The sequence below is a fragment of the Narcine bancroftii genome, chromosome 3 (assembly GCF_036971445.1).
Source record: "Narcine bancroftii isolate sNarBan1 chromosome 3, sNarBan1.hap1, whole genome shotgun sequence".
NCBI classification, from domain to species: Eukaryota; Metazoa; Chordata; class Chondrichthyes; order Torpediniformes; family Narcinidae; genus Narcine; species Narcine bancroftii.
This window is the reverse complement of record NC_091471.1, coordinates 331994124-332013760: the sequence shown is the minus strand read 5'-3', so window position 1 is coordinate 332013760 and position 19637 is coordinate 331994124. Positions and strand designations below refer to the sequence as shown.

General features: G+C 44.8%; 1 protein-coding gene across 7 annotated transcripts in view; it reads right to left on the bottom strand.

Annotated features, from left to right (window-relative positions):
- Window positions 1-19637, bottom strand: part of myo15b (myosin XVB) — a 248999-nt gene that overhangs the window by 212427 nt on the left and 16935 nt on the right. For 6 of the 7 annotated variants that reach the window (XM_069929307.1, XM_069929308.1, XM_069929309.1 and 3 more), the window contains 4 exons: window positions 19496-19609; window positions 12077-12238; window positions 10011-10124; window positions 7994-8052 (listed from right to left, as the gene is read on the bottom strand). In XM_069929307.1, the coding sequence (XP_069785408.1) occupies window positions 7994-8052; window positions 10011-10124; window positions 12077-12238; window positions 19496-19609 (449 nt within the window). The remainder of the gene's footprint in view (window positions 1-7993; window positions 8053-10010; window positions 10125-12076; window positions 12239-19495; window positions 19610-19637) is intronic. The other variant, XM_069929311.1, reaches the window with a different exon arrangement.

The following is a 19637-nucleotide window of genomic DNA, read 5'->3' as shown; positions in this document are numbered from 1 at the left end:
TAGAATTGGGTGGGCGGGGGGGGGGGGTGGGGAAGAGTTCCTTCAGGGAGGGTAACCAGATCCAAGACCATAGGTGTTTTGTTCTATAGGGAGGGAGGAGACAATTCAGAGAACAACAGGAATAGGGCATTTTTTATGCCACCCACATGAGCTCTTTCCTTCACTTCACCAGCATATCTTTTGGCCCACCAGATGCCCCAACACCCTGGACCTCTGCTATACATCTCTAAAGAATGTCTCCTGTTCCATCCCACAATCACATTTCACAACTCAGGTCACTGGGCTGTGCTGATGTTACCCACAATGAAGCAGAAGGAGGGAGGGCCCGGTGGTGAAAGATATTCAGCAATGGTCCAAGGATACAGATAAAGTCCCGTGCAACTGCTTCAAGTCCGTATTCAACGATTGAGCAAACAACCCTAAGGAATACACAACCACCATCACCGACTGCATCTGTAAATGCGTAGAAGGTCGTGTGACCAACAAGATAATAAAGATGTTCCCCAATCGGAAACCATGGATGATCTGGCAAGTCAACTTGCTGCCAAAAGCCAGATTAGAGGTATTCCAATCAGGAAGCAATAAATCCAAGCACAATCTCCACAAGAACCATAGAACATTACAACACAAGAACAGGCCCTTCAGCCCTTCTAGTCTTTATCAAACAATTATTCTGCCATGCCCCATTGACCTGGACCATATCCCTTCGTAACCCTCCAAAGAGGGTTCCTGTCCAAAGATATGGTACTGCATCAAACTCAAGTCCCATGAGAATATCACAGATGTGTGGCAACAATGGCAGAGAATGCATGGAGAAAAAACGAAAGCCCATGATAGGCTAAAATGTTCTATGCTCGCTTCAAGCAGGCAGCCAACAGTTGCACCTGTGGTCACTGTCGCTGGTCGGGTGGCCCTCCACTGGGTGAACTCTCGGGAAGTGTCTGGCCCATATGAAGTACCAGGTCATCAGTCATCGAGATGAGTGGAGAGAGCTATGTGGATACCGGAAAGCCCCGAGAGCCCAGGCAGATCAACTGCCCCTAGAACACCTATGTTAGACTAGTGTTCATAGACTACAGCTCCTCCTTCACCTCCACAGTCCCCATCAAACTCATTCCCAAACTTCAAGATCTAGGCCTCTCCATGCCCTCATGATCTTCCTGCCTAAGAGACCAGAATCAGTGAAGCTAGGTAATAAGCATACTCAGCACCGGCACGCCTCAAGGATGTGTACTCTGTCCCCTTCTGTACTTCCTCAACACTCATGATGGCAAAACCAAATACAGCTTCAACCCCATTTTCAGATTTGCTGACAACACAGGCGTGGGCTGCATACCAAATATGATGAGGCAGAACACAGTAAAGGGATTGAAAATCTTGTTGCTTGGTGCAATAAGGAGGAGGGCCCAGGGAGACCACGCTCCACTGACCATTGACAGCTCCACTGTTGAGGATGTCAAGAGTATCAAGTTCCTTGGAGTGCACTTGGTGGAGAATTTCACCTTATCCCTTAACACCAGCTCCATGGCCAAGAAAGCCCAGCTGTGCCTCTACTTCCTGCGAAGGCTGAGGAAAGTCCATCTCCCACCCTCCGTCCTCACTACATTCTACAGAGGATGTATCAAGAACATCCTGTGCAACTGCATCACCGGCTGGTTTTGGAAGCTGTACCTCCTCGGACCGCTAGACCCTGCAGAGGAGAGTGGAGTCAACAGAAAAGATTATTGGGGGCTCTCTTCCTCCCATGAGGGATATCTACAACACTCGATGCAGGAGAAAGGCATTAAACATTGTGAAGGACTCCACACACCCCTCAAATAAATGGTTCTCCCTTCTGCCATCTGGTCAGCGGTACCATAGCACTCAGGCCCTTGCATCCAGATTGGGCAACAGTTCTTTTCCCCCAGGCCATCAGACTCCTGAACTCTGAGAACGTATGTGCCAAGGACTCTTACAGTTTACGACTTAATATTTTGATATGGTATCTCGCCTTTACCGTGATAAATAAAGGTGACTTGACTTGACTAAGTGAACAACCTCTCTCTCAACGTCAGTAAGATGATGATAACTGACTTCAGGAGAGGGATCCAGAGTCCACACCCCTGTGTTGAAGTGAAAAGAGCAGATAGCTTTACCTTCTTAATTTAAACTTCTCCAATGACTTGACCTGGCACAAGCACCTTGACATGACAGTCAAGAAAATGCAACCATGCCTCTACTTTCTTAGAAGACTGAGGAAGTTTGGCATAACCCCTTGCCCTTCAAAAACATCCGCAAGGGCACCCTCGAAAGCAGGCTTGCCGAATTAATCGCTGCCTGGGATGGGAGCTGCTCTGCTCAAGATCGGAAGATGGTGCAGAAAGTAGGGAATGCAGCTCAGAACATCATTCAACCTTCCCTCCCCTCCACAGATTACATCTACATCTCTTTCTGCTTGGAAAAGGCAGCCAAAATACCGAAGAAGCCACCACATCTGGACACCTCCCTCCTCCCAGGACTGAAAAGGCTCAATGCTGTGAAGGCCGTGTTTCTTCCCTGCAGCCATCAGGCTCCTGAGTGGACCCCACAGCAGTGCTCTCCCATTGCCCTTGCTTGGTGCCAATTGATCTTCACTTTTCATTGCAATTTTATGCCCATAAATTGTGCTCTTTATATGTGTGTATGAATGTTAGAGATATCCTGTTAGACTGTTCGCAGAAGAACCTTTTTCTTTGTACTATGTATATCAATTACAGTATGGAAACAGGCCATCTTGGCCCCTCTGGTCTGCACCGATTTAATTGATCACCACTTACCTGCATCCTGCTCATAATCCTCCAATCCCCTCACATCCATGTACCTATCCAATGTTTTTCTTAACTGACAAAATTGACCCTGCTGCGACAACCTATTCCGGAAGGTCACTCCACTCAGCCACCACTCTCTGAGTGAAGAAGCTCCCTCTCATGTTACTTCTAAACTTTTGCCCCCTTACCCTTAACTCACGATCCCTCATTCCGATCTCCCTTACCCTCAAGGGGAAGAGCCTATTCACATCTACTCTATCTATCCCCTCAAAATTTTAAATACCTCTATCAAATCCCCCCTCAACCTTCTTCACTCCAATGAATAAAGACCCAGTCAACTCAATCTTTCTTTGTATTCTAGAAATTGAAATCCAGGCAACATTTTAGTAAATCTTCTCTGGACCCTCTCTACCTTATTGATATCCTTCCTATAATTTGGGGACCAGAATTGCACACAATATTCCAAATTTGGCCTCACCAATGCCTTGAATTGTCTCAACATCACTTCCCAACTCTTATATTCTATGCTTTGATTTATAAAGGCCAGCATACCAAATGACTTCTTTATTACTCTATGAGATTCCACTTTCAAAGAACAATGAATTGTTATTCCAAGATCTCTCTGTTCCTCTGCATTCCTCAATCCTCTCCCCTTCACAGCATTTGTCCTGTTTTGATTATTCTTCCCAAAATGAAGAACTTCACACTTATTGGTATTAAGTTCCATCTGCCATCTATCAGCCCACTCTTCTAAGCAGTCCAAATCCTTCTGCAGTCCCTGAAAACCATCTTCACTATCCACAACTCCCCATATTTTTGCATCATCTACATATTTACTAACCCAATTTACCACTCCATCATCCAAATCATTAATGTAAATGACAAGCAACAAGGGATCCAACACCGATCCCTGAGGCACACTACTCGTCACCGGCCTCCATCCTGACAGTTATCCACTATGATTCTCTGGCATCTACCTTCTAGCCACCGTTGAACCCATCTGACTATCTCAACATTAATACCTAGTGCCTGAACCTTCCTTACCAACCTTCCATGTGGAACCTTATCAAAGGCCTTACTGAAATCCATATAGATTACATTTACTGCTCTAAGGGACCAATTTTATCCCTCACTTACAAATTTGTAAAAACCCTTTGGATTTACTATAACCATCTCATACCTTCTTTACGCTTTCCAAATTCCTTTCTTAAACTTTCTGTAGTCCATGTATTTTCCAAGCATCTTGTCTATACCTTATTTCTTATATTTAATGTAGGCCTCCCTTTTAATTTTAATTTCTAATCTCTCTTGAAAACCACGGCTCTCACGAACCTTTGGCTCTGCCTTTTATCCTAACAGGAACATAAAGATTCTGTACCTTCAGATTCTCACCTGTAAAAGACCTCCAATTCTCCTCTACATCCTTCCCATAAAATAAATCAGCCCAAACCATTCCTTGTGAATCCCTTCTCATTTCTTAAAATCTGGTTTTAAACCATAGATGAAGGAGCAGACAGAGGTGCCTGTGGTTGCAGAGCTGATTTCAAGGTGATATATTGCCTCCCCAGTGCCAAGGTTAAGGATTCACTTAGCGGCTGCAGAACATTCCACAGGAAGGGGGAAAATGGTCACGTTGGCCCCAACGACATCGGTGGAAAAAAAAGAGATGAGGACCTGCAGGCAGATTTTAAGGAGCTAGGAAAGAGATGAAGAAGTCAAACCTCAGTGACATGTGACAAAATCATTAAGAAGATTGGAGGGCAGTGCAGATAAATATATGGCTGGTCAAATAGTGCAGAAAGGACCTTTGTTTTCTGTACTAGTACTAGTCCAGGAGGTAGAACAGGTACAAAGTGGGGACTCTACTGGCATTGGTGTGGAGGATGAGAAAAAGCTCAAATAATTCAGCAAGTGATTGGGCACTGCAAGAGAACATCAAATAGAACAAAAATGGTGCAGGAAGACTTGAAAGGTAACATAGAACCATTGGGAACAGGACATCTTTGGACAGGCAGCTTCTAGTGCACGTACATAAACAGAAGTGCATTAAACAAGGATGATGAGCTACCAGCACAAATAACCACACACAATTGCAATGTTGCAGTAATATTACACCGTGGTGACAATGGGGTGGGGGGGGGGGGGGGAAGAGACGTAGTAACAAAAATAATGATAATGAGAGAGCAAAGGGAGGGAAGAGTTTCAGAAGTGAAATCAAGAGGTTTCCTGGACAAACAAGGATGGGAACTTTCCTGGATTTGGTTGTGGGAAAGAGGCCAGATCAAGCATCAGAGGGGAAATATCTTGAGAATGGTCTCAGATTCAGAGGGTGCGCGGATGGAAGATGAGGTGTTGTCCCTCCAATTTTCTGAGACCGCCTGTAAAACGGAGGAAGAGCAACCTTATCTTCCATCTGGGAACTCTTCCAGCAGGATGGCATTAATGGCGACTTCTCTGGTTTCCGTTAAGAGCCCCCCCCACCCCGCAACCCTGCCTTCTTCCCTCTAGTCCCCTCTCTCTTTCTCCTTTCCCCTCTCCCTCCCTTTCACGCAGCCAAAATCAATTCTCATCTTTCCTCATCGTATCCAATTAACAGGTTATTGCTGTTCGTCCGACCTCCTTCCCCTGCCTTCCTGTTTTTTGCTTATACTTGGAAGAAGGCTCAGGCCCAATATATCTTTACCTCCTATGGGCGATGCGAGATCAGCCAAGTTCCTCCAGCATTTACTGTGTGATTTTTACTACAACTAGAGCAGACTTCCGTGTTTCCCTCCGATTCAGAGGGAAAAGGAGAAGCAGCTTCTCCCTGAGTGCAGCGAACCTGTGGAATTCTCTGCCCCAGGAAACAGCTGAGGCTGCCTTGTTGAATATATTTAAGGCACAGATAAATTTCATAATTAAAGTTTATGGAGGACAAGCCAGTAAGTGGAGCACAGTCCATGGCCAGATCAGCCACAATCCTATTGAAAGGCAGAGCAGGCTCGAGGGGCCAAATGGCCTGCTCTGGTTCTTGCTACTTAGGGTCTTGTGTAAAAAAATAGGTGCTACTCCAAGGTAAAACCAGTAGCAGGAGGGCCAATGGGATGGGTATAGATCTGGGTCAGATAAAGGTCTTGGTACATTCCCATGAGGGAAAAGGGTAAGAAAACTGAAGCCAAACAATACATCTTTAGGCAAACAAAACGTACAGGGACCGCTACAGTCCAATCAGTCCAACGTAGAGACAATGATCAAAGTCTGAATTAGGCTTTGTTAACACAGGCTTGTTAAAAGTGAATTGTGTCTAACGGTAAAGGTTTTCTACTGAATTAAGAGAGAGGGGAAATGTAATTAATGGGATGTTATTGAAATTCCAAACCACATGTTTTAAGCCAAGATTGGAAGCCCTGGAAGTATGGCAGAAGCACGGCTGGAAGATTGGCCACGTCCAAGCTGTCATCTGCCGGTTGCTCACGGGTAAGTTGCGGCCACAATACCACAATCCGCTGAACTCCAAGCGCATGGTGGTCATGTAACAAGCATTCACATAAACTAACAACCTCACTTCCGATATTCCACAGGTAACCCTTGGTAATGATTCTTGGCCTTGCCCTTCTCCTAGACGGGTCAGGAAAAGGATGCCACTGAACGAGGTAACTGGGGACTCTTCACTTGGGAGTGAGCAAGAAAAACAATTAAAGATATGAAAAGGATTTTTTTTAATTGATTTGTTCACCCAGAATCCCTCTGCACTGTTGGATGGTACTTTGGGAAAACAATGTGTGGCAAATGTTCCTGGCACATCAAACCACCGCACTTCCCATCACCGCCTATCCCATGACCACCCTCTCCCAACCTCCACTCCCCATCAGCATCATCTTCTCAACACGACCACTGTAGCCTCCATCACCTCTCTCTCGCCTATCCCCCTCCCATCACTAACATCCCTTCCAGGATCATCCTCCACCTCCTTTCACCTCTCCATCGCCATGTCCTTCCCATCACTAGCATCTGCCAATTAACTACCCCATCCCATCACACCACCCTCCACCATCCTCCTCCCCCTGCCATCACCACATTCCAAATTGGCCTTCATAAATTAAAGCATTGACTATAGGAGTTGAGATCTTATGGTAAAGATGTATAAGACATTGGTGAGGCCAAATTTGGAATATTATGTGCAGTTTTGGTCAGCGAACTACAGGAAAGATATCAATAAGATAGAAAGAGTGCAGAGAAGATTTACTCGGATGTTGCCCGGACTTCAGGAACTGAGTTACAGGGCAAGGTTAAACAGGTTAGGACTTTATTCCCTGGAGCGTCTAAGAATGAGGGGAGATTTGATCAAGGTGTTTAAAATTATGAGGAAAATAGAGTAAATATAGGTAGGATTTTTCCACTGAGGGTCGGTGAGATACAAACCAGAGGACATGAGTTAGGGGTGAAAGGAGATAAGTTTAGGGGGAACTTCTTCACACAGAGAGTGGTGGGGGTGTGGGACGAGCTGCCCCCTGAAGTGGTGAATGCGGGCTCAGTTTTAACATTTAAGAAGAATTTGGAGAGGTACGTGGAAGGAGGGGTATGGAGGGCTATAGACTGGCTCAGTGTGATTCAGCAGAAAAATGATTCGGTACAGACTAGAAGGGCCGAAGGGGCCGGTTTCTGTGCAGTAGTGTTCTATGGTTCTAAGGTAAGTCTGGCCAGTTAAGAGAGTGCTTTAAAAAAAAATCACACGGGATCCTGAGTTTATAAAAAAGATACAGAGGGCCGGAGGAGTGAAGCAAGGCCTAACCTTTATAAAACACTGCTTCAGCCATAAATAGAGTGTTGTATTCAGTTCTGGACACCAGCCCTTTGTAATGGAGAGATAAAGAAGAGATTTACCAAAACGATTACAGGGTTGATGGACTTTGTGATGCGGAATGGCTGGTAAAGGTGGGGATTTCTGAATAAGTAGCTGCAAGGAAAGGGGTAGGTGGGAGTGGGTCTAACTGGATTGCTCTCACATAGAACTGGGACAAGCTCCGTAGGAAAAACGACAGACAAAGCTTGACGATGTTTGTGGATGGTTACATTTTATGTATTCTGAAATTAGAAATAAGCAGGGAGAGAGGGGAGGAAAAGGGTCTGAAAGGAAAAGCAAAGATAAAGCAAGACAGAAAGAACAATAATGTCAGAAGGAAGTCCCCTAACCGCACAATGAAATAGAAATGCAGACACCCAGTCACCTGGCATCTATAGAACTTTCCACAGAGAGTGGGGAAAATATCCGGTCATAACTGGTCTCCTGCAAAGATCAAAAGATAAATTCAAAATGTGTTTTATTACTTTTAATTGAGAATGAGCCCATGTACCTACCTGTTGATACGGGAATGAACATGAACTACTGCCTTGATAAATGATTCACCACAGGGGAAGCACAGATTCCAGTACATGCAATGCTACAAATGCTGGGCTGCCTTATAGAACCATACAACGCTACAGCACAGAAAACAGGCATTTAGTCTGTACCAAACATTATTTTACTTATCCCTTTGACCTGCTCCCATTTCATAACCCTCCAGACCTCTCCCATCCATGTATCTATCCAAACTATTTTTAAAACTCAAGATCAACCTTGCATTCACCACAACAGATGGCAGCTCGTTCCACATTCCCACCATCACTCTGAGTGAAGAACTTACCCCTATTGCTTCCCCTGAACCTTTCCCCTTTCAGCTTAAATCCTCTTGTATTTATCTCTCCAATCTAAGTGGAAAAAGCTACACACATCCACTCTGTTTAAACCTCTCATAAGCTTGTAAACCTCGATCAAATCTCCCCTCATTCTTCTTCGCTCCTAGGAATAAAGCCCTAACCTGTTTAATCTTTCCCTGTAACTCAACTCCTGAAGACCCGGCAACGTCCTAGTAAATCTTCTTAGGTCTCTCTGTAACTCTATCTTTCTCTGCTGTAATTCCCCCACCCGTTTTCCTCCAATAATTACTCCTACCCCTTTTCTCCTGTAAGTTAGCACCCATATTTCCTGCAAATGCCTCGCCTCCTGTGTTGCTTCCACATATTTCTAGCCTCCTGAAATAACCCTGGCTCTTACCCTCCTGCAATTTCCCCACCCCCTCCATTTCTCTCCTGTAATTCCCGTCTCTTGGTTCTCACCTGTAATTACAAGAGGAGTGACCCTGGAATAACCCAAAGTGGGCAGCAGTGAGCAGGTCATTAGTGAGTAAATCATTTTGTTGCTGAAGCTTTAGCCTGGTCTTTAGAACTCACAGTCTGGGCCTTGTCCTCATGGAACATGGGAGACTTGCTGAGATCCGTTTAATTGTTCACCACCGTACCCGTGTAAATGCGGCATGCTCCCTGCTTGAATCAGGGATTGATCCTCTGGCTAGTAACAGCAGAGTGTTGGTTCAGCTAGGCCGTAAAGTGATGGGAGATGGGCCTCAGCACCTTGCGGAGGCCCAGTTTCAAGGTGTCAGATCTGTCCTCGTCCAGCCCATTTTGCATAAAGGTAGTGCCACAAAACTCAATGAGGTGCATCCTCCGTGTAAAGACAAGCCTTTGTCTCCACAAGGAGTGAAAGAGGTTATTTCTACCGACTCTGTCATGAATCAATGCATTTGCCAGTCTTGCAGGTGAGGATGAGATCAAATTGGTTTATCCTTCATGTTAACTCCTCACCATCCATCTCAGATCCACTCTCGTGCCTAGGTCTCCTGGCATCTCAGCCAGCGGTGCTGCTAAGCCACGTTTGTGATGGACAGTGAGGTCCCCTGCCCCAGGTACTCTCAATGCTCCTTGTTCAATATGGAGAAGCACCGATCCATCAGATGAGGTCGGACAGTGGGCAATGCTCTGGAGGAGGTTTCCTTGCCCACGTTTGACCTGACATTGTGAGACTTAATGAGGTCTGGAGTCAATGCTGAGGATTCCTAGAGTGTGGTACTGGAAACTGCATGACTATACTCTTTCCAGAGGTGAAAGACAGGACACAATCAGGGTTTACATAGACACCGTTCTAGAGACATTTGGGTTATATTGACATAGCTTGTCAGATGCACATGAACAGATAGACCCAAGAATACTGACACATTGTATGCATTATTTCAAATCACACACACAAATATACCCAAGTTTGCAGACATAAAGCAAAACACATATCTATCACCACAGGTCACAGATCCATAGTGTTACCCAGAATCCCCAGTCACGGTTGCTATGGTCTGCATTTTGTTTTGTACTCACTGTCATTCGGTGTGTGATGACGCTGTTAAGTGTATCCAAAGAAACCTGCAGCAATATAGCCACAATCCTTGTCTCAGTGTGACAAACTATGACAGCCAGCTCCTGGAAGCCATCCTAGGAAACAATCCACAGGGTCAGTCTGACGTAAAACTTTACCTGGGCCTGCCTGTAAGGCAATGTGTGCCCACTCCCAACTCTGGAGGCAGCTAACTCCAGGGAAAGCAGCCCCAGATTTGGGCCAGGATCTCGCACGTTACTGCTCTTCAGATGCCAAACGACCTCTGAACTATTGAAAGGTCACTTGTTTCTTGCACTAATGCAACTTTGAATATTTATTTACTTGTCCTTTTACATTTATTACTTTTTCTGTATGGCACAGTCAGCGTCACGGTTAGGGCAACGCTGTTACAGCGCCAGCGATCGGGTCCGGGGTTCGAATACCGCACTGTCTGTAAAGTGTTTGTGTGTTCTCCCCATGTCTGCATGGGTTTTCCCCGGGGAATCCGGATTCCTCCCACCGTTCAAAACATACCGGGGGGGGGGTTGTAGGTTAATTGGATGGCACGGGCACTTGGTCCGAAATGGCTATAGGTCAAAAAAAAATTTAAATTAAAATATTTTGCTAATTTAATGTATACTATTGGAGTGAAATCCAGCATTAGAATTTCAGAGCATATGTATATTGTACAGTAAAACCCCTGGTATCCAGCCTCTATGGGGATTGTTAGATGCCAGATAAGCGAGCTTTCTGGTTGCTTGAGAATGAGAACTAAAAGCGAGGCATACCAGTTTTAAACTTCCATAATCTTTACCCATTTATTTTCCGCAGTTTTTGTTTTGCCAATTGCTCGAGGTTGCCAGTTGCTTGAATTCCAGATACTGTAGAAGGCAATAACCTCTCACCAGTATCATCGTTAACATCTACAGAGCAGGCATGTTGAAATCCCAGGGGTTCCAATAAGCTCTTGAACGTGCAAGTCAAGTTCTGTTACGTGCTCAAAACACGCAATAGAATGAAAACAGATTTGAACCGAACAATAGCTGAATGGAGATTTAATTGTGTTACAGTCTGAGCTCTGGACCTTGCTTGGTGATAAATCCAGACTCTTATTGCAAATTGGCAGCTTCATGCAGGATTTGCTGAAGCCTGGAAACTGTAATTGGATCACCTCAAAGCTTGGCTTGGAATTTCCAGTCAGATGAATGGAAAACTGAGCTTCTTGTGTCACTGGTTTCACGCCCCAGATTGTCCAGCTCCCACTAAGCCATTCTGAACTCTGCATTCCATCCAAGCAGGCATTTGTGAGAATAAAGGCCTGAGGCATTGCCGCACTAAACACTCAGGGCTGAGTTCTGGGGCGAGGATGTTGCTACAATCGACTGAAGGAGCCACGTGTGAAGGAGCCACGTGTGAAGAAGCCAGTGAACCTGGAGTCATTGAAGAATGACTAGAACCACATAACACTACACCACACAAACAGGCCATTCAGCTCATTTAGTTGGTGCCGAGCTATATTTTTCTGCCTGATCCCATCGCCCTCCATCCATATACCTATCAAAAATTTCTCTTAAATGTTGGAATCAGACCCACATCCACCCCTCAGCTGGTCGCTCCTCCCACCACCCTCTGTACGAAGAGGATCCCCCTGAAACAGTTCACCTTTCACCCTTAACCCATGCCCTTTTCTCACCCAGTCCCATTGGAAAAAATCTGCTTACATTTACCCTCTCTATCCCCCTTATAATTCTGCATACCCTGGTCAAATCTCCCCTCATTCTCCGATGCTCCAGGGAATAAAGTTGTAACCTGTTCAACCTTCCCTTATAACTCAGCCCCTCAAGTTTCAGCAACATCCTTGTAAGTTTTCTCTGCACTCTTTCAAACCTTAAATGCCCCTATCCACAGCACTTTACGGGTTGCAAAGCACGGAAGTCATGAAGGAAATTCAATAAATGCAAGTATTTTCATATTTTGATGTTTATTGCCCGGGGTTATACTCAATCAGACGTCATGATAGTAGGAAGGGCACTTGCACTAAAACTGTGTTTGAGCTTGACTAACCTACCTCATAGGATGTGAAGCAGACATTGCCAAGTTGCAGAATGGAGGACAAGATAGACCACACTGTCTTCAGCTGGGCTTCCAACAACCCGATTCTTCCCAGAGAATCCAGCAAATGAGCGAAGTCTTCGCGCTCATTCTTGCTGGAGATTTCACATGCTCCGCCCTGCCCGAAAACCAGAGGAAGAACTCAGAGCAGGACATTCAGTTCATGCAGCCATTGCAGACACAGCAAGGGACAGGGAGAACCTTGGCTGCCTCCAAAATCCTTACTTGCTTCCCATCATCCAAGCTTATTCCTCAAAAGGCTGATTGGAGGAAGAAGCTGAGTATCACTATAAAAGTGAGGGACTGTTTGGCAGAGTGGCCAACGCGGGTGCGTTCATCGTCAGAGTGGGCTGAGTTAGAGAGGTAAGGCTTTGGCTCAACAGGCTTCAGAGAAAACAGTTAAGAGGCAAGGGATAGTAGGAGTGGAAGTAAGAAAGGGCCAAAAAGGATTCAGCAGGTAGACACAGAGTAAGGGTAGGGTTTAGATATCATATATTTTGTTCTTCTTGTCATAACAGTGGGAATGGCAGCCAAGGCAGGGGAAAGCTCCTTTTGCAGAATGTGGGTCATCAGGGAAGCCAGCAGTATCCCCAGCAACTTCATCACTAAGAGGTGCATCCAGCTGCAGCTCCTGACAAGCCGGGTTAAGGAACTTGAGCTGGAGTTAGATGAACTCTGGATCATTCGGGAGGTTGAAGGGGTGATAAGCAGGAGTTACAGGGACACTATCATACCTTGGAACAGGAGGAGGGTAGATGGGTGACAGTCAGGAAAGAGAAAGGGAACAGGCAGGGCATCCATGTGGCTGTTCCTCTCAATAACAAGTATATCATTTTGGATACAGTTGATGGGGGAGTGGGGGGAAAGCCACGGAGATCAGGTCTCTGGCATGGAGTCGGGTTGAGTGGCTAAGGAGGGAAGGGAGGAGAAGAGTTGAGCTGTAGTGATAGGGGATTCCATAGTTAGGGGGACAGTTAAGAGGTTCTATGGAAGAGACTGAATCCCGGATATAATATTGCCTCCCTGGTGCCAGGATCAGAGATGTATCAGATCGAGTTCACAGCATTCTCAGAGGGTGAGCAGCTAGATGTCATGGTCCATAAAGGGATTAATGACGTGGGTAGGAAAGATGAGGAGATCCTGCAAGGAGAGCTCAGGGAGTTATGAGCTAGGTTGAAGGACAGCCCTCCAGGGTTGTGATCTCCGGATTGCTGCCTGTGCCACATGCTGGTGAGGTTAGAAATAGGAGGATAATGCAGTGTAACATGTGGCTAAAGACATGGAGAAGGAGGGAGGGCTTCAGGTTTCTGGATCATTGGGCTCTCTTCAAGGGAAAGTAGGACCTGCTCCGACAGGATGGTTTGCATCTGAACTGGAGAGGGATTAATATCCATGCAGGAAGGTTTACTAATGCTGCTCCAGTGGGTTTAAACTAGATTTGCAGAGAGAGGGGAATCAGTGTGCCAGAGCAGATGGAGGAGTGGAAGAGGGAAAATGCTGTGAAAATTGCAGGCCCTGTTAGAAGCCAATGGGTTGTACGTGGTGGAATTGTTCTCAGGTACATCTATTTCAATGCAAGTAGTGTTGTAGGAAAGGCAAACGAGCTTAGAGCAAGGATTGGCACGTGGAATTATGACATAGTGGTCATTAGTGAAACTTGGTTGCAGGAGGGGCAGGACTGGCAGCTCAATGTTCTGGGCTTTGTTGCTTTAGATGCGATAAAATGGGGGGGGGGGTGGAAGGAAGAAAGGGGGAGGAGTGACATTGCTCATCAAGGAAAATATCACAGCTGTGCTCAGGCAGGACGGACCAAAAAGCTAGTCTACTGAGGCTATATGGGGGGAGCTGAGGAACAGGAAAGGTACGACCACACTCATGGGGTTGTATTATAGATCACCCAATAGTCAGAGAAATTGGAAGAGCAAATATGTAGAGAGATAAATAGCAGACAGCCGCAGGAAAGACAAGGTTGTGATAGTGAGGGATTTTAAATTTATACATATTGACTGGGACTCCCATACTGTAAAAGGGATAGATGGCTTGGAGTTTGTCAAATGTGTCTAAGAAAGTTTTATAAACCAATATATGGAGGTATCAACCAGAGAGAAGGCAATTCTGGATCCCCTACTAGGGAATGAGACAGGACAGGTGACAGATGTATGAGTAGGGGAGCATTTTGAGTCCAGTGATCATAATGCCATTAGTTTCAAGTGTAGAGAAGGATAGGTCTGAGCCTTGGGTTGCGATTATAAATTGGAGGAAGAGTAATTTTGAGGAAATGTGAAAGGATCTAGAATGTGTGGATTGGGATAAATTGTTTTTGGGCAGGGATGTGCAAGGTAAGTGGAGGCCTTCAGAGGTGAAATTTTGAGACTACAGACTCTGTACGTTCCTCTCAGGATCAAAGGTAAAGTTAGGAGGTATAGGGAAACTTGGTTTCAAAGGGATATTGTAGATCTGGATCGGAAGAACAGAGAGCTATGTACCAGGTACAGGGAACATGGAGCAAATAACCGTATTTGAGGAGTATAAAAATCCAAGAAAAATCTCACAAAAGAAATCAGGAAGGCTAAAAAGACACAAGGTTGCTTTGGCAGACGATGTGAAGGAAAATCCTTAGGATTTCTACAGGTATATTAAGAGCAAAAGGATAGTAAAGGACAAAATTGGTCCCCTTGAAGATCAGAGTGGTCGGCTTTGTATGGAGCCAGAAGAGACAGGAAGATCTTAAATTAGATTTTTCCATCAGTATTCACTCTGGGAATGGGCTCAGAGTCATGGGAAGTAAAGAAAACAAGCAGTGAGGTGTTGGAACCGGTGCAGATTAAAGAGGAGGAAGTGCTTGCTGACTTAAAACAAATAAGAGTGGATAAATCCCCAAGGCCTGATGAGGTATTGCCTCAGACCTTGAGGGAGGCTAGTGTAGAAATTGCAAAAACATTTAAAATGTCTTTAGCCACAGGTGTGGTGCCAGAGGATTAGAGGGTTGTTCTGTTGTTTAAAAAAAGACTTCAAATGTAACCATTGAAATTATAAGCTGGTGAGCATGATGTCAGTAGTTGGTAAAATATTGGAAGGTGTTCCAAGAGATCAGATATACAATTATTTGTCTAAGAAGGGACTGATTAGGGATAGTCAATATGGCTTTATGTTTGGTAGATCATGTTTAACCAAACTTGTACAGTTTTTCAGGGAGGTTACTAGGAAAGTTCATGAAGTAAAGGGTGTGGACTTTAGTGAGGCCTTTGACAAGGTCCCACATTGGAGGTTAGTCAGGAAGGTTCTATCGTTTGGTATTCATAGTGAAGTAATGAACTGGATTTGACAATGGCTGGACAGGAGAAGCCAGAGAGTAATGGTGGATGATTGCTTCTCAGACTGGAGGCCTGTGATTAGTGGTGTGCCTCAGGGATCAGTGCTGGGACCATTATTGTTTGTCATCTATATTAATGATCTGGATGATAATGTGGTAAATTGGATCAGCAAGTTTGCAGATGATACTAAGATTGGAAGTGTTGTGGACAGCAAAGAAGGTGGAGAGGGTGAGCACATTTAAGTTATTGAGAGTCACTATCTCGGATGATCTTTCCTGGACCCCACACACCATTGGCATTGTGAAGAAAGCACGTCAGCGCCTCTACTTCCTCAAGAGTTCCTGAACCACCAGGTTCAGGAACAGCTGCTACCCCTCCACCATCAGACTCCTCAACGACAAACTCAATCAGGGACTCATTTAAGGACTCTTACTTGTGCACTTTATTAATTTTCTTGGTTCTCTCAATACTGCAGTTGATTTGTTTACATTCGTTATCTGTTGACAGTTCTTTATTGTTTACATGTTTACACTGTGCAGAGTTTATTTTTTGCATTACCAATTTGCAGTAATTCTGCCAGACCAGCAAGAAAAAGAATCTCAGGGTTGTATGTGATGTCATTGACGCACATTAAATAACTTAAGGGGCTAAGATTGAGTCACTGATTTGCAGGCTTTTATTCACAATGGACAAGGACATAATCCTGGGCCACGACCCAGACTTTCTGGGGAAGGGTCAGGGTGTTAGAGGTTTTCTACAAGGTCAAAGGAGAGAGGAGCCACAGGACGGGGCAGAACCAGGTAATCAGGAATGCAGCTGTTCAGCACAGTCACGTATGTACTCTGACAATAAATGTGAACTCTGACCCCTATTCTGCAGGCCCAGCTCTTTCAAGTGACGCCTGATGTTGCAGGCCTCAGGGAGAGGAACCTTCCGCAATTCTTTGTGTGCAAAGCCATTCCAACGTAACCACCTTGAACTTGGAAAGCTCTGTGAAATAATTTAATGCTTTCCCTCCCAAATCCTGACAAAATTTTAGGCACTACTGTTGGTAAGGAAGAACCACTTCACACCCATGATCAGCACAGTTGGCGCAATGTTGTTACAGCGCCCTGGGGTTGAATCTGTTGCTGTCTCTAAGGAGTTTGCTTGTTCTACCTGTGACTGGCCAAAAAAAAAACACATCCTTGATACCATGGCCCCAAAATATAGAATCCTGTTTGCTACAATCTTGAAAGCAGTTATGTTTCAAATGAGGAATAACCTTCTCTGCTGCCTGTCCATGTGAGGTAAGGAAAACTAGGCACAGTATTGTGGAAGAGATTTTATTTCTGTGATCTGTGGGTCACATTATTTCATTATTGTTGAGTGGAGATCAAAGAGGTTCAAACACTGTCCGGGTGATGAACAGCACGAGCCCAGCTCAGACAATAGGGTGCTGCCAAATGCTTCACAAGGAGTGAATGTGGGTAGATTAAATTATTCCCTCTGCTGAGGGACATAGAGAAAGCACAGTCTTAAAAGTTAAAGCAAGGCTGTACACGAAAGACATTGGGGTACAAAGAATGTTGGAAGTCTGGAGTGCTCTCTTCCACACTAAAGCCCATAGATGCTGCAGTCTATTGAAAGGATCAAGACGGACAGATTTATTTTGGAAAAGGTATGGAGGCGTATGATCCAACTCTGTTTTTCAAACCTTTTCTTTCGACTTGCATCCCACCTTAAGTAATTCCGATGCCATCGGTGCCCTGTGATTAGTAAGGGATTGCTTAAGGTGGTCTTTGGGTGGGAAGGGAAGGTTGAGGATCACTGCTCTAGACCTGATTGTTACTGAAATATTTGGCTTGAGAAAAATTGTCATTGGCCCCTTTCCTTTGGAGTTCTGAAACCATGCACATGAAGAGTCCATTAGGGATGATTAAAACAGTGGTTCTCTTTTTCTTTCTGCTCACATACCTTGGTGGAGTATCTTCACCTTTGCTACATAAAGGCACTATTTGACCTTCTGAGTTTCTCCAGCATTTGTGTTTTTTAACAGCAGGTGTATATCACTAAATTATCAAGCAGCCCTATTTAACTAATCGCATTTACTTCAGGTATTAATTGTGTAATATTCTCAGGAGTTATAGAGGAACATTACCAAACAAAATTTGACAGCAAACCGTGTGATGTATTAGGAGCGGCGATCTAAACCAAACCAAAAGTCAGGTTTGAATGAGAAAGAATTGCAATAGAGTTTCAGGGGTTTCAGAGATTGTGTCATCTACAGTGGAAGGCACAGTTACCAATGACAGACTGATGAAAGTGGCCAGAATTTCACTGGACTAGAAGTGATCAGAGAGGTGGAATAATGGTGGCTGAGGTTATGGAGCGATTTGAGGATAGACAGAAATCTTAATGTCACCAGGAGATATTTCAGGTCATGAAGCATGGAGGTGATATGGGAGAGGGATGTTAGAAAACATGCAGCAACCTTTTGGAAGGTACAGATTATGTAGTATGGAGAATGACAAATGTAGTCCCCTTGTTTAAAAAAAATAATAGAAAGAACCCTGGGAATTATCGACCAGTGAGTCTTAGTCAGTGGTGTGCAAACTAATGGAAAGAATTTGAAAAGATAGGACCTATGAGCATTTGGAGAAGTCCAGTCTACTCAAGGATAGTCAGCATTGCTTTGTGAAGGGAAGGTCATGTCTTACAAATCTAATTTAGCCTTTTGAGGAGGTAGTAAAAGAAATTGATGAGGGTCGGGCAGTAGATGTGGTCGTGGATTTTAGTAAGTCATTTGACAAGGTCTCCCATGAGAGACTCATTCAGAAAGTCATGAGGCAATGGAATCCATGGAACCTTGGCTGTGTGGATTAAAAATTGGCTTGCCTGTAGAAAGCAGAGAGTAGCAGTGGAAGGAAAGTATTCTGCCTGGAGGTCAGTGACTAGTAGAGTTCCACTTGGATCTGTTCATGATTTTTATGTGTCCTGAATGAAAAGACAGAAGGATGGGTCAGTAAGTCTGCAGATGACATGAAGGTTGGAGGAGTTGTGGATGGAGCTGAAGCTTATTGTAGGTGACAAAGGATATAGACAGGATGAAGGCTCATCTTTCACCTTAATGAAGGGATCAAGCCTGAAATGTCAGTTATGTTTCTATCTTCGCTGTACAAAGTACACTGACCTGCTGAGCTTTGTTTAAATTTAAATTTAAGAGTTTCTCCAGTTTTGTGTTTTTACTTCAACTACAGTGTCTGCAGACTTTTGTTTTACTTTAGACACATTGCAGAGTTGGGCAGAAAACTGGCAGATGGGGTTAAATCCAGATAAATGTGAGGTGATGCATTTCAGAGGGGCAAACCAGAAGGCCGAGTACAGGGTTAATGGTCAGTTACTTAGGAGAGAGGAGTGCCTGTGGGAAGAGACTGTTCCTCAGCCTGGTGGTTCTGGCTCTGATACTCCTGAATCCTGAAAGATGCTGCGTGGAAGGTGGAAGGCGTCCTCAATGACTTTACACGCCCTCTTCAGACTATGATCCCAGTAGATCACGTTGATGGGTGGGGGAGGGAGACACCACTGATCCTCTCTGCCACACTTGTGGTCCTGTGGGTTGACCTCCGATCCATTTCTCTGCAGCAACCATACCAAACATCACAAACACAACATCAACTGAGTAAAAACTGCCGTTCGGCCACCCCAAACCTTGGTTGGTCTTCCAGGGGGAGATGTTCAAGGAGCAAATGATGCTGACTGGCCCATTCCAGGCCTCATGTGGATGTGCTGTGGGATGCATTGGTGAGGTGGGGGGGGTGTCAGGAAAGCAGAAAAAAGGTCGGCCACCAATAGATACTGAAGGGGCTGGATACCGAACAACACTCCTTCAAATACTGGAAGGGCTACTGTTCCAGGAGATCACAAGTGGCAAAGGTACTTTGTACATAGAATATTTCAACTGCTTGGCACCACATAATGACGACACGGTAAATGAAAATACGACCATGCACTAAATTTCTTGGAGATATTTTTATGATTATTATTATTTATCAAATTAAAAAGAGAGTGGCCCATCTCACCTGGTTGAGGTAGAAGTAAGTCTCTGACTCCTGAAGCCTCAACTCTTGTTTCTGGTCCTCATCCAGGCCAGCAAGAAGCTCATAGAACACGTGGTAATTACGCTCACTGCGTGCCTGGACGGAGCACATTAAAGAAGGGAAT